Source organism: Peromyscus californicus, unplaced genomic scaffold (assembly GCF_007827085.1).
Source record: "Peromyscus californicus insignis strain IS unplaced genomic scaffold, ASM782708v3 Scaffold_13__1_contigs__length_99412109, whole genome shotgun sequence".
NCBI lineage: Eukaryota > Metazoa > Chordata > Mammalia > Rodentia > Cricetidae > Peromyscus > Peromyscus californicus.
In genome coordinates this window covers 1,400,423-1,414,769 of record NW_026294424.1, presented here as the reverse complement: position 1 = coordinate 1,414,769, position 14,347 = coordinate 1,400,423, and the positions used below count along the sequence as shown (strand labels likewise).

At 50.5% G+C, this 14,347-nt stretch overlaps 1 protein-coding gene across 8 annotated transcripts in view; it reads right to left on the bottom strand.

Annotated features, from left to right (window-relative positions):
- Positions 1-14,347, bottom strand: part of Evc (EvC ciliary complex subunit 1) — a 41,240-nt gene that overhangs the window by 24,346 nt on the left and 2,547 nt on the right. For 7 of the 8 annotated variants that reach the window (XR_008217630.1, XR_008217631.1, XM_052736056.1 and 4 more), the window contains exons 2-7: positions 12,571-12,696; positions 7,125-7,208; positions 4,323-4,570; positions 2,696-2,780; positions 1,582-1,680; positions 90-227 (exon numbers count right to left, since the gene is read on the bottom strand). Coding sequence is in view for 6 of the 8 variants with exons in the window: in XM_052736056.1 (XP_052592016.1) it covers positions 90-227; positions 1,582-1,680; positions 2,696-2,780; positions 4,323-4,570; positions 7,125-7,208; positions 12,571-12,696 (780 nt within the window). In the remaining 2 variants the exon portion in view is untranslated. The remainder of the gene's footprint in view (positions 1-89; positions 228-1,581; positions 1,681-2,695; positions 2,781-4,322; positions 4,571-7,124; positions 7,209-12,570; positions 12,697-14,347) is intronic. The other variant, XM_052736054.1, reaches the window with a different exon arrangement.

Here is a 14,347-nt window from a genome sequence, read left to right as displayed (position 1 = left end):
GGATGGGACATGGCAGTGTCCTCTTTAATCTCGCCAGCGTCAGTGTTGCGGACACCAAGGTCCCCACGGGAAGAGAGGGCAGCACTCACGTTGTCGATGAGCTGCTCCGAGAGCTCTCTCTCCTTCCTCTCCACATCTGCCAGGGAAACGTAGCCGGGATCACCGGTGCCCAACATTTCCATGTTTGCCAATCTGGCCTGAAATCCCTTTTCTAACTCCTCCAAATCCTGGGGTGAAGGAGACGAACAAATACACAAAGAAAAACTCGTAAAACTCAAATTCTAGAAGAATAAATGTTCTTATATTGTTGACAAATATTTTATAAAAATGTATCGCAACAGTAACGAGAAGTTCTGGGCATTGTCTTAGGGTTTAATGCTGGGCCAGAGAGATGGTTCTGTGGGTGAAAGCACCTGTTGTGTGAGCCTAGATATCTGAGTTTGATATCTGGAACTCATGCAAAGATGGAAATAGAGAATCGATTCCTCAGAGCTGTCCTCTGACCTCTCCACTCACACGCTGTGGCACACTCACCCCACCCACATCATGCGTTCATACACATAAAGTTAAAATGTATTTAAGGTGTAAGGGTAAAAACTCTTTTACTTCATTAAACATTGGACACCAAGAATGAAGGTTGATTTTCTTCTATGTCCTCCGTACTCCTGAAACTATAGTCAGTGCTTAGCAAACAATCAAATCGTGTCTTTCAATCTTTACAAACTCAGAAAATGGGTGTTCTAGGGGCTGGGCGGGAATATTCCTTCTTCACTCATAGGGTTTCCATGGGGAAGGATTACACACTACACCTCAAGGAGGAAGTGGTAAGTACTTGGTGGGTTCAAGAGCAGGAAGTACAGCTCAGCTTGCACAGCTTCTTTCTCCCTGGGACACCATCTTTAGGGGAAGCCTTTGGTCCAGTGTGGTCTCAGCACAGCGAACAGTCAGCACAGGACCTGCTTCCATGAGGAGCCTTACATGGTCCAGCTCTTCTTTTGACGAGGTGGGCAACTGTGTCAGTTCTTGGATTCAGTGTTAGGAAGCAACATCCTCCAGGCTGACAGCATTTCTAGATCTGCAGCTCACTCCATACTCAGGAAGGATCATGGGGTACTCCGTGTGGCTCCTTCAAACCCCAACGTGGAGGGGAGGAATGGTCCTTGCTTCTCTGTGTTCCCAGGTAACCAAGGAGATGTGGGGCCAACTTCTTTAGGAGATAGATGTAATGCTGAGACTACTCACTTGCAGATACCTCCTTCTGAGAGTACCAACCTCCCCCTCCTCTGATAGCCCTAATAAATATGCTGAGGTTGCTGGCTGTAGTAGGTCCCAGCTTTCCTGTATGTCTGTCTTTTCTTCATCCCCTTGCTGGCCCTAGTTAGGGTTCCAGGACCCAAACTGTGGGTCACTGCAAGTGTTCTTTTTACATACGCCCACACGTTTTCACATGAGATCACACTGTGTTCAAATGTATGAAAACCATTTTATACATTAAAGGAAAATATTTTTACGTGTATCATGATATGGTGTATTATTTAAACATTTTATTGAGTTACCTTGAGATATAGACTAAAGACTTACATGCTCTTGCTTTGAAAGGATCTTCTGGTATAGTTCATCATCAGGCTTCTTTTTAGGAAAAAGGTCCAGAAGGCACGATTTAAGAATCTGAACGAACATCTGTCGGCAGAAGGGAGGCGAGAGAAACATCTGAGAAGTGCCAGCCCTCCTGCCAGTTACTGCTGGAGGAAAGGATCCATATATAAAAGAGACTATAAATCCTGGCCATCCCTGTCCTGGGCTGTGTTTTATGAAGCTTCTAAAGAGTATTTCTCCCCTTCCTTCCTTTCTTCCTCCCTTCTCCCCACCTTCCTGCCCTCTTCTCTTCCTTCTCTCTCCACTGACCCCCCCCCCATCCTTACACTGTTGACTCAGTGCCTACACTGTGCAGAGCCCTTCATGACCCCCATCTCCACATGGAGACTTGCTTCCTTGTAACAGAGTTAGAGACACCTCTAAAGGCTTGGGATGTACAGAGCCCTCCCAGAGTCCTATCTCCACAGAAGGAGATGCTCCATAAACCAAGAAGGGTTCTCCCAGAATCGGGGGTTCCCAGGGAATCCTGGAGGGTACCATCTGGATGGTGTCTAGCCACTCCACTGTAGGACTCTACAGCCAGGTATCATCACAGACCCCTGTGGTAAACATTCACGAAGGGGCTGGTGGCAACATGGTCTCTCTAGGGTGGATAATCAGGGAAGAGCCGCTGGTCCTCTGGACATCACATGCTTGGTTTTCTTAGAAGCGCTCGTACAGTTTTCTGCTCCCTCGGTGATGCATGCAGTGTCCGGCCTCCCCACTGCCTCAGCCTGTGTGCGGCTGCTGTTAATGGCAGCTACTGACTTAAGTGTCTTCCCCTCACACAGTGCTCTCCCTACCCTGTGTCCTCAGCAGGTGTGGCCTGAGCATGAGCTCACCTCTAGATGGCTCCTGTCCCCGATAAATGGAAGGCCAAGTCCTGTCAGTGGCAGTGAATGCTTCACCACACCCAGACCTCACCTCATCACTTCCGTTCCCACATCTGTTTTCACCCAGGTCTGTGCCCTTCACACATCTGGGGCTCTGTGCACACAGGGAGTCTCATATCCCCATCTGGTCCCCAGGTCAGGAAGAGAAGGCCAACGACTCCACCTACCAGGTGCTTCTCCTGTCTCAGTGCTGTGTCTACCTGAAGCAGGTCTTTCAGGTGGAGGCTGCAAACACACAGGTCAATATCCGCACTGATCCACCGGAGAGAAGGAGACAGGGGTCAAAGGGTAAGGAGCCAGGATGGGGAAAGGACACTTGTCTCTACTTGGTCTTTGTGGTGTGTGTTTCCCCCGTTCACGGTCCTCACATACATTCAGGATTAGAAAAGTCTAGACTGCTGCTGGAAGCCTCAGCTGAGGGAACAGGAAATGTCAGGGCACAGCTTCCTGGGACATTGAAGACAAATGTTCCCAGAGAGAAAGCCAGAGGAGTAGGCTCGGTGTGTCCTCTCTAGGATGTTCTGCCACTGCAGGCCACCTTTCCTCAGCACGGACAGCCTCAGGTCTGCGTGACAAAGTGACTTTGAGAGCAGAGGCCAGAGCCATTAAGCACAGACACAAGGTTGCCTTGGGGACCCTTTTCTTCCTCACCGATAAATGCATTTGAGTAAAAACACCTAGCCACACAATTTTGGAGTCTGTAAGTGCAAATGCGAGAATGTGGTCCATGCTAGTCTCCCTCAACCCAGGGATACCTCCCCTGGCAACAAGGCTCCCAGCCCACTCATTCTTATTCTCAGGCCAGGATTGTGCCCTGTTGTGGTGGTTTGGATGAGAATGGCCTCCACAGGCTCATGTGTTTGAATACTTGGTCCCCAGCTGGTGGAACTGTTGGGGAAGGATTAGAAGGTGTGACTCTGTTGGAGGAGGTGTGTCACCGGGAGCACACTTCCAGTTTTCAAAAGCCCACACCATTCCTTGCTACTTCTCTCTCTGCCTCCTACCTGCAGATAAGGATGCACACCTGTTGTTCCAGCTGCCATACCTGCCTGCCTGCTGCCCTGCTCCCAACCATGGTGGTCCCGGACTCTAACCCTCTGGAACTGAAAGCTTCAGTGAACTCTTTCTCCTGTAAGTTGCCTTGATCACGTATCTCAGCATAACCATAGAAAAGTAACTAAGGCATCCAGGGATTCCTGGAACTGCAGGGGGCAGAGGCCTGAGGACAGCTGCCTGTCATACCCCTGGCCGCAGACCACAAAGTGAGTATGGTGCCATGGCACCCGAGCCTCAGAGATAAGGTGGCTTATCACTCAAACCTGGCTTATCACTCACTGCGGTGTGAATCTGGCAAGCTGTCCAGCCTCTCTGTGTCCTTTCACAAAGTAGAGGAAACATTACCTGGTGTTTATGGATCACCAAACGTGGTCCAAGCCCCTCTGCCATGCAACGGAGATAGAGCGATGAGTAACAGTGATCAGACCCTCGGGTTCCTGCGACCATTTTTGCAGGTACTGCAAGCTTTGCCCAAACTCCCAGGGTGTTTGCTGCACTACAGTTTGGGACACACCAGTGTTCAAACACCGCTCCCTTGTCACCTCTCTCCAGGCCTCAAGCTCGACTCTGTGTCCCCAACATTGCCCCATGCTGTGTGGCCAGCAGTAAAAGTATCTGGTCCCCAGCTCTGACAGTGTGCTTCTGTGTGTCCATGGCTGAAGTCATTTCCCTTTTCCGGACCTGGTTCCTCCTCTGCCTCATCCACTGCAGCTCCACTGTCCTGCGTTTGCTCCTTACCTCTCACAGACCAGCACCTCAGGGAAGCTGCCCACCCGGAGGAAGGCACAGTGGAGGAGCCTGTCGTCACTGTAGGCTGAGTGCATGCTGGAAGAGGAGCTGCCATCCTCCTTGCCAGCCTGGCTCAGGCTGCCCAGGCTGCTGGCTGGTGAGGCCTCTGCTGGCTGGTGGGGTAGGTGAGGCAAGATGGCTGCTGCCTGTGTCAGGTTTTCATGCAGCGACGGGTGGGAGGATCCATCAGCCAGAGGCTGGGAACAGAGGAGACTTGACTGAGCTGACCATTGGGGTGAGTGTGCACAGACCAAGCTCTGCCCCAGGATGATGGTCAAGCCCACACCTGACAGACTGAGTCATGGCTCATCTGTTTCCTGCACTTGCCTCCGTGAGGCCAGCCCTCTGTACCAGGCTCCTGCTCTGGAGCCATTAGGATCTGTCCCTAAACACTCTGTACTCAGTGCTCCTATCTGCCCAGCCCATAACGACGCTCTGGAATGCAGCCTTCCCTCTCTTGTCTCTTCTGTGGCTGGCTCAGCCCCAGGAGCCCTTTTGACGATGTGTGCTAAGTTCCTGCCTTGATGAAGGTCATTCCTGTCATAAGTCTTGACAGCCATCTGGCAGGCCCTTGTCTCCTAACTAAACCCAGTGTGGCACTAGTCACAGTCTGGTCCCTGGGATAACTGGAAGTGCTCAGCTCTCTGTCTAGCCTTGTCGCCTGCCTCTGAGCCTACACAGGCTGAGCTGGCCCCTGCTCCTACCTCCTCATGTCCTGCTTCTGGGCCTTTCTAGATTGAGCTGCCCTGCTGGAATCTGCCTTTGCTGGGGCTTGCCTTCCTTGAGGTCTGCTGAGTTGCTGAGGTCCCTGGCCATTTCTCTATGGCTGCTTGCCTGGCTATGGGACTGGGGGTTCAGGGAACCTACAGCAACCCAGAAACGCCTTGGGCTGCTCAGCTGGCCACAGCATATTGACATACAAGTGCCTTCCACCCACCTGACAGATAGTAAGGAGCTGAGTAAGCTTTTCACAGTGTGCTGGGGGAACAGGTCAGTCAGCCATGATTGTAACTAGCCTAGCAGAGGTTTAGATTTCTCCCAACCCCCACTGTGTGTGTGTGTGTGTGTGTGTGTGTGTGTGTGTGTGTGTGTGTGTGTGTGTGTGCTGGCCAGAGGTCAACCTTAGCAGTCATTCCTAGTCATTCCTATTGAACTTGTTTTTTGAGGCAGATTCTCCTACTGGCTTGGGGCACATGGATTGGCTAGGCTGGCTGGACAGTGAGCCCCAGAATCTGTCTGCTTCTGCATCCCCAGTGCTAGGGTTACAAGTGCACATCACCACATGCAGAATCTCCTTTTATACAGAGATTCTGGGGACTGAACTCAAGGCTTGGTGCTTGCAAAGCACACACTTTACTGACAGAGTCGTTCATCTCCCACCCAGTCTATCAGAGTCCTGAAACAACGGTCCTCAAGGATTAGAATTTCTCCAGAAAGTCTACACCACGAGGAGGAAAGGCTGAAGTCAGCGGGGGAGGATCGTCTCCCAGAAAGAGGCATCACACAGTTCTGATGACCTGCCAGATCTTGTAGGAAATGGCAAGGCTTCAGTGATGGGTCAGAGATGGGTGGGGGTGGGGCCACATCATGACCCAGACTGCTTAGTTATGCAAACCTCTTGTTCTTCTGTTTGAACATAAACCTCATGTCAGGACCCTGAAGATGGACTTGCCTGGGGTGAGCATGGGGTGTGTGTGTGTGTGTGTGTGTGTGTGTGTGTGTGTGTGTGTGTGTGTGAGACCACATTGAATACATGCCCCTTCTCTGTTCTTCACTGCTGTTGTCTCTTTAACTGGCTTCCTGAGGATGGGTAAGCTCAGTTGTTGGCCTACCAGGGCCCAGGCTCTGACCCTAACAACTCCAGCAGCACAACCAGATGCTGCTCATCACAAGGCTTCCACAGGGGGAGTCTGGGAACACCCTCTGGTGCAGGAAGTCGCTGACTGAGCAAACTATGGTTCTGAGCCCTTCCACACACTGTCTTGCCTGAGGTCTAAACAGCTGGTGAGGCAGAAGCACACACACACACACACACACACACACACACACACACACACACACACACACCATTCCACAGCACAGCAAGAAAGGGCCCTGCAGGAAAGGCTGAGCTGGGAGTCGGAATGGCATCCTAGAGACTCAGAGCATATTTTCCTGAGTATCAGGATGCCAGTCCTTTCCCAAACACTCTTGGCCAGGACACTGTCCACAGGACACCTCATGGGCTCAGCTCCTCCATCCGTTATGGCTGCTTTCTGCATAGAGACTCCAGACAATGGTCCCTGTCACAGTCATGGGTGCAAGATCTGTTGCAAAGTGTGGCGGGTAGATCTAGCCTCCTCCTGCATGTGACCTTGAACAGCCCATTCCCTTTTTGGGAATGCCACAAAGTGGAAATGCCAACTGTGTGATAATCTCTCAGCCCAGTATGAGTGTCTAGGAAGTATAGCATCTGGCATTAGCCCTGAGCCATATGGATAGAGACAAGAGCTGGGGCCTGAGGCACCCGGAGGGAGGCTAGCATCCCACTGTGGGGGTAGCTGCCATCCCTGCAGATCAAGCAGCTATAATTCCTGACCTTTTTTGTAGCCTCCGTGTGCCCACACAGAATGGGTCAACTCTCATGTTTTGATCCCTTATACACCAAACTTCCAGATAGGACGGAAACCCACATCTGATCCCTGCCCTCCCATGGAGCCACGCTCATGATGGAGTAAACTTCACTGCTAAGATGGAACTTGGAGTGCTCACCCGGAACTTCTGGTTGATGGGATAGACAACCCTGGCTTTCAGTGCAAACGCCGTGATGTTGCCGCTCAAGGATGGCTCACACTCCTGCAAGGAAGACAGAGAGTGAGTGGCACAGTGAGTTTTCTGCCATGTTAAGGATAGATGTCACGAGTCTCCAAAATGTCCCATTCCACCGCAACAGTGGCCACAGGAAGGAACCATGACAGGCCCATTTGGATTCTTGCAAGAAGGATGGATGTCTGGATTGATAAATGGTGGATGCAAAAAATGAACAGAAGAATTGAGGAATGGATGGATGAATAGAATGGTGGATCTACTAGTGGGCGGGCAGAGAACAGGTGAATGGACGGATGGGTGGAGAGACAGATGGGTGGGTGGATAAAGGATGGAGGTATGAATGTGTGTATGTACATATGTATGAATGTATTGATGAAGGGAGACATGAATATATGTATGTATATATGTGTCATAGTTACTTTTATTTTACTGTGATAAATGTCATGACCAAAGCAACCTGGGGAAGAAAGGGTCAATGTCACCTCAGATATTATAGCCTATCATTGAGAGAAGTCAGGGCAAGAATCTGGAGGCAAGAACGGATGCAGAGACCAAGAAGGAGCACTCCTTACTGCCTTGCTTTACGAAGCTTGCTCATTCGGCTTTCTTATGCACCCCAGGACCACCTGCCCAGGACTATCGCCACCTTCAACGGGCTTGGCCCTCCCACATCAATTACCAGTTAAGAAAATGCCCCACAGGTTTGTCCACTGGCAAGTGGGTAAGGGCGTTTTCTCAATGGAGGCTCCTGCTTCCCAAATGGCTTTAGCTTGTGTCAGGCTGACATAAATTAGCCAGCACAGTATGTATGGATAGGTAGATAATTGGATGGAGCATGGACTTATGAACAGATATGTGGAGTATGGCTGTATGAATAGATGGAATAATTTGATGAAAGGATGAATGAGCAGATTTGTAGGTGGGTGGATTAATGAAGAGATGAATGAATGGAGGGGTGGGTGTGTAAATGGATGTGTGGATGGATGGATGGATGGGTGAATGGACAGATGGATAAATGTGTGGATGTATATAGGTACACATATATGTATGATGGGTGGATAGATGGACAAATAGATAGATACACAGACAAATGCTTGGACAGACAGACACTATCACTTAATTCCGATTCTTCAATGTTAAAGTAATTAGGCTTTTAATACCCCGAGACAGATTAACAAGCATCTATTATTGAAGGACTATGGGTCATCTTCAATGGGAAAGCAACCATATGGGTAACTGAGCTTTGAGCATTAGACTTCACATTCCACAGTGCAGCAGGGTCACTGCAGCTGACAATGCATAAATTTCAAAGCAACTGGATGAGTCTGAACCTTCCAGATTCACAGAGGTGACAGATGTGATAGTATGCAAGCCACATGTCACATGTGTATTATCACACTGCACTCCAGTGATGAAGTCAAATAAAATGTCAAAGTGTGGCACTGCAGGGTATAAACACACAGGCAATATTCACATGGAGTTTTGGAATAGAACCTTAAACAAGAAAGGAATGGTTGGGTCAGCCTCAGTCTGTCCATATAATCAACAGATGGAGGGTCTAATACCCAAAGATACCAGGCATGAAGCTTCCAGCTGACTCCCTGGGACTGAGAAGACACTAGGCACTGGACAGCTGCAGAACTGGTGTTTACCAGCTATTCCTATTCAGAGCCCAGTGGGCATTGCCTCCAAGAAGCCACCTCTGATGCAGTGAGAGGGACCAAAACACTGCTCACCCTGTTCCCTGGCATGCTCTGCACTTCTGCGGAGGGTTTTACTAAGCTGTGCAGGCTGTCTTTGAACTGATGATCCACCTCGGCCTCCAAGCAGTGGGGCCCCAGGCAGGTCTGGTGGTCCTCTGCAGTTTAAAGTTTCATGTAACAGAGGTGGAAGGGCAGGAAAGGAAAGGGGTGAAATGGGAAGAAGGTCTGGTTTCTCCACCCAGTGGAGTGCAAACACATACTGCAGAAGTATGAAAGACAATGAAAGGGGCATGCATGCCTGTGCAGGGGGCAGGCAGAGTTGGGGTGCCTGTGGAGGCAGGCATGATTGAAAAGCCTGGGCGGGACCACTGGGAATAGCCCTGGCTGTGTGAAGCTCTACCTGCGAGGACGCCTGTGTGGCTGCTTGTATCTCGCAGGACTGGAGGGGAGACCTGCCCTGCTTTGGCTGGGAGATGGAGGGCAATAGGGCCCTAGGCCTGTGGAGGCGAGGTCAGGCAACTCCTGCCACCCAGACAGGATCCAGAGACCTCAGCTTTTCACAGCTCTCCTCACCGAATCTAGATGTTCCAAATCTGATGCTTTTCCCCCCCAGGAGATGCACTGATCCAGGAAATGGGTTGCTGTGCAAAGTTACAAGGTAGAACTTCAGCCCAAACAAGGCAGTTCTTCAGAAAATGGGCCACGGTGTCACTGCGGGGAGAGAAAAACTGTTGTCCCCATGGACCCGAAGGTGTTCTTTTCAGTCCTGCACAGCCACCTCCACAGGCCACCTCCCTTCTCTTCATTAGCAAAAAAAGAAGACGCAGGCTGTGGGGCAAGAGGCCTCAGAAGCCTTCTGGAAGGTTCTGTGTGTTTGAACCAAAGGGAGCTATTCATTAAACAGAGTTCATCTAAGTAGCAGCAGGACAGATCACAAGGCTGAGGTTCTCTGTGCACAGGAGCGGTGGCTGGACTCACCAGGCAGAAACACGGCTGCACAGGCAGATATTTAACTCAGCTCTGGGCAATCATTAGCCTGGTAATGGGCACCTGCCAGGCACTGAGGGAGGTGGCAGGCTAAACCTCACTGGGTTGAAGAAAAATGAGGTAATCTCCCACCGCTGAGCACTGATGGGAGTACCTTCTGAGACAAGGATGCTGGCACGACCCTGGGGACCCTGTGGGGGACCTCTGTGACTCACGCAGTGAGGCACCTGAGGCCCAGACAGGTTATGTGCCCTGCCCAATACCACACAGCAAATGTACAGCAGAGCTGGCATTGGTCCACACTGGGCCCTGAGGCTAGTGTTTTTTCCATGGGATTCAAAGCCACCTTACATGTGAGTAAGGGTTTTTGTTTGTTTGTTTTTATTTATTTTTAATAGTTTTATCAATATAGAACTCATGCCCTATACAAATCACACTTTAGTAATATGTAACCAACTGTCTCCAGTGTTTCCCCAGTGTAGGAAGCATCACATAAGCAATTTCAGAATGGCTCACTGAAGCAGAGAACCCTGTGCTCTCTAGTGATCGCCCACTTGCCTCATCCCTGGAAACCACTCAGCCACTTCCTGTCCACATAAGTTTCCCATGCATGGGATCCTTTCATTCCAGGTTCCGTGCATGACTGGCTTTCGTCACTTTGGGTAACAGTGGCCAGGCTTACAGTGCACATCAGTACCGTACTCCTTTTCATGTCCAATAACATTCAGCATGGAGAGATCACAATTCTGCTTTTGTCTGAGTCTTGGTTTCAATATGTAGCCCAGGCCAGGCTCAAATTCACAATCCTCCTGCCTCAGCACAAGTGCTGAGATTATAGGTGTAGTCCACTGTGTCTAGCTGACAGACAACATTCTATCCATGCATTTCTTGGCTGGTGGTCATTTATGTTGCTTCCAATCTGGCTGTTGTGGACTGAGCTGGACATCTGTATACAAGCATTTGTGTAAACATAGTTTTCCTGTCTCTGGGTGGAATTTTAATGGTTCGTAGGGAGGGGGCAAGGCAGTCAAGAGAAATGAAGAAAAAGGGAAAGACAAAGAGATACCACACACCCACAAACTCTGACACACATTGTCCCTGGGACCTAGAGCGTTACCAGGCAGACAAGGATGCAAAGCTCTCCACAGAGAGACAAACCCGTATGCAGAGACAGAGACACAGAGACACGAGAGCAAGGTTTAGAGATACACAGCATGGTGGAGGGAGTGCAGCCCTTGGGTTCCCAGGACCCTCAGGACCAGCAAGGCTCTCTCTTCACCTCCACGGCCTCCCTGATGCTCTGAGGTCCAGGGTCTGCAGGCTAGGCCCGCCCCCAGGAAAGAAGTGTGGTCCCTGCAATCTTCGGGAGGCACAGGCCACAGGCAACTCGGGACAACAAGTGGCCACTCTGCTTTGATTCCTCACCTTTGGAGAAGCACTCTATGTGGCCAGCAGGGGTCCCAAACAGGGAGGAACCTGGGGGACAAGGGCAGGGAGAGTGGGGGAGGGCAGCAGTGCTCGCTCTGCAGGAGCCAGACAGACCCAGGGGCACATCTGAGCTTGGCCACCCCAGTTTGAGGACCTGGGAAGTGGCCTGTCTTTGAGCCTCAGTTTCCTCATCAGACTATGAAAACAAGAAAAGGAAGACTGAAGAGAGAATTATGAAGACACCAATCCACCAGACCAATGACCCCACCTCGACTTAAAGTATACAGTGTTTCCGGGGGCACCAGGGAATGTCAAGTGATGTCCCTCTGTCCCTACTGAGGGAGCTCACCCTGGCCATGCCTCATAAGCCAACTGGAGCTGGACAGAGAGGACCCCAGACAGGAGGAATCCAGCTTCTAGGATTGCCGCCAGGCACCCAGCTTTCCCTTGGCTGCCTATTTACTCAGAGTAATAAAATTTAGAGACTGGAATGGGCTCAACTGATAGCAGCTGGACTCTGACAACAATCAGTCCATCCGCCAAACACTCAGGAGGTGCTGAGTGGCTAGCAGTGTGTGCTCACAAGGTTCTCCAGTGCCTAGGAAAGGGGACTGGGACTGGGTGTGGCTCTGCAAAGAAATGGGCCAATGTTCGTTTTGGAAATTTTATCTGTGCTGTGGTCTGACGTCCAATGGAGTAGAGCATTGGTTCCAGAGGAGGGATTCAGTCAGCAGGCCAGAACGGATCATGGAGTTCCCTGGTGGACTCAGGAGAAGGGAAAGAGAGGCCTTTGGAAGAGGAAGAGGTGGGGCGAAGGTGCTGCATGGTGTTTTGAGCCCGGAAGTGGACTGCAGCAGTGTGTCACGGTCACTTGCAGTTCTCTCGGGTTTTTATCCTTAATATTTGTCCCTGAGTTTTATTTTTCAGTAAATGATAACAGGAATCTCAATAAATGTTGGTAGCAGGGTGTGGCGGGAACTGAGACACAAGGGAACAGGGCACCCTCACGCTAAACTCCAGCCGTCCCATGGTCATGCAAACCCTACCTGGGGTGGCTTCTTGAATAAGTGTGACCAGAGACAAGCACTAGAGAGCTTTCTGGGGTGTTGGGACTTTAATGATGAGGGAGCACACCTTTGTCAAAACTCATCCAACTGTGGACTTAAAATCTTACTGGAAATAAATCAGTCTTGTAGCATGACACCTTGGCTTCCAGGAAGACAGCCCCATACCCAGCGTGTGTCCACAGAAGCACACAGGCCCAGACTAACCTCAGGAGCATCCTCATCCCGGGAAGTTGTCGTTTCTCTCTGGCGCCTCCTGACCCGGGAGCCAGTGTCTGGCAGGCTCTGGGCGGTGGGCTGGGAACTCCTGAGCAGACGTTGCGTGTCATCTTTCTGAAACCCCAAAGTGGTGGAGAGAAACCAGAAGCTGAAGCCCATCAGCCTTGTCTGTCCCTGTGAACTTGAGCCATCACATCCCCACCCAACAGTCACCACGTGCCCTTCCTGCTTCCTTTGCCCACCAGGCACTGGCTACAGTCCTTACAAACCACCCAGGTCACCCAGGTCATCTTTCTAGGAAATCCCCTAAGGTGCCTATCTCAGTTGTCCCCAAGTGGAGTCTTGTCCCAGGAGTGGCCACACTGGGAGCGAAGCCTGCAGTGTTTCTCAGTTTCTGTTCCATGTTCATTTCTGTAACGGATAAAACACTCAGACAGAAGCAGCTGCACCTGCGTGCACTCATTCCTCTCTGCTCTTATTGTGATCTGACTAACTGCTTCAGGTTCCTGCCTCGACTCCGGCACGGTGATGGACTGCCCTGGAGTTGTAAGCTAAAATAAACCCTTCTCTCCCTAAGTTGCTTGCTCTCGGGTTTATTTCATCACAGCAATAGACATGAAACCAAAACAGAAATTTCAGTCCCCAAGGGCCACCCCTTCACAGGAGGTGTGCAGGTAGTATTTCCCCTGCTGTTCTCAGGAAAGCCACTGGGTGATTTTTTTTAAAAATAATGATCTTGGTTACCTGTAGCTAGAGTTTTCCTGCCTGGCCCACAGTCAGGACAAATCTCTGACACCCACCAGTCCCACAGCCTCTCAGACCCAACCAAGTAAACACAGAGACTTATATTGCTTACAAACTGTATGGCCGTGGCAGGCTTCTTGCTAACTGTTCTTATATCTTAAATTCACCCATTTCTATAAATCTATACCTTGCCACGTGGCTCGTGGCTTACTCGCATCTTCACATGCTGCTCACATGCTTCTTGTCATGGCAGCGGCTGGCAGTGTCTTTCTTCCGCCTTCCTGTTCTCTCAATTCTCCTCTCTGTTAGTCCCACCTATACTTCCTGCCTGGCCACTGGCCAATCAGTGATTTATTTATTGACCAATCAGCAACACATTTGACATACAGACCATCCCACAGCAGTTACCTTCAACAGAGGAGTGATTTCTACTGAGGACTACAATCAATGGACATTCCATTTGCAACCCCACTTGGCAGATGTCAACACTGATATTGACGGGTTTCATAGCTACTCATGGACGTGTGAGCAGTGGAAGGCACCCACGTGTGTATCTGGGTGGATCTGAGCACAGCGAGACCCGCGTCACTTTTCCCACTCTCCTCGTCAAGTAAACTTCCCTGCCACAGTTGCGCGTCCAGCTTTCTGCCATTGTGTTTCCTGTGCCTGGGAGGTTGTGACCCTGAAGCCCTGTCTAGCATTCTGAAGTACTGTAGGGCCATGATGTACCAGACCCTTGTGAGAGAGGACCTACCCACTTCTGGAGTTCTGGGGCTCTTTGCTATGAGGTCCATAGAGAGAATTAACAATATGTAGCCAACGAGGCTTCCTTAAACAAATATGGGTCACTTTTGAAGGTGGGCTGACAGAAAGAGAGGCTCAGGGGACTCCAGGCAATATTCTCTAGGGAAACATTTAGTGCTCACCTGTTCAGAGCAGGCATGAGGACACAGCTGAACCCAGAACCAAGTTAAAAAAAAAGCCAAGTGTGAGAGTGTACACTCTCAACCCCAGTGCAGGG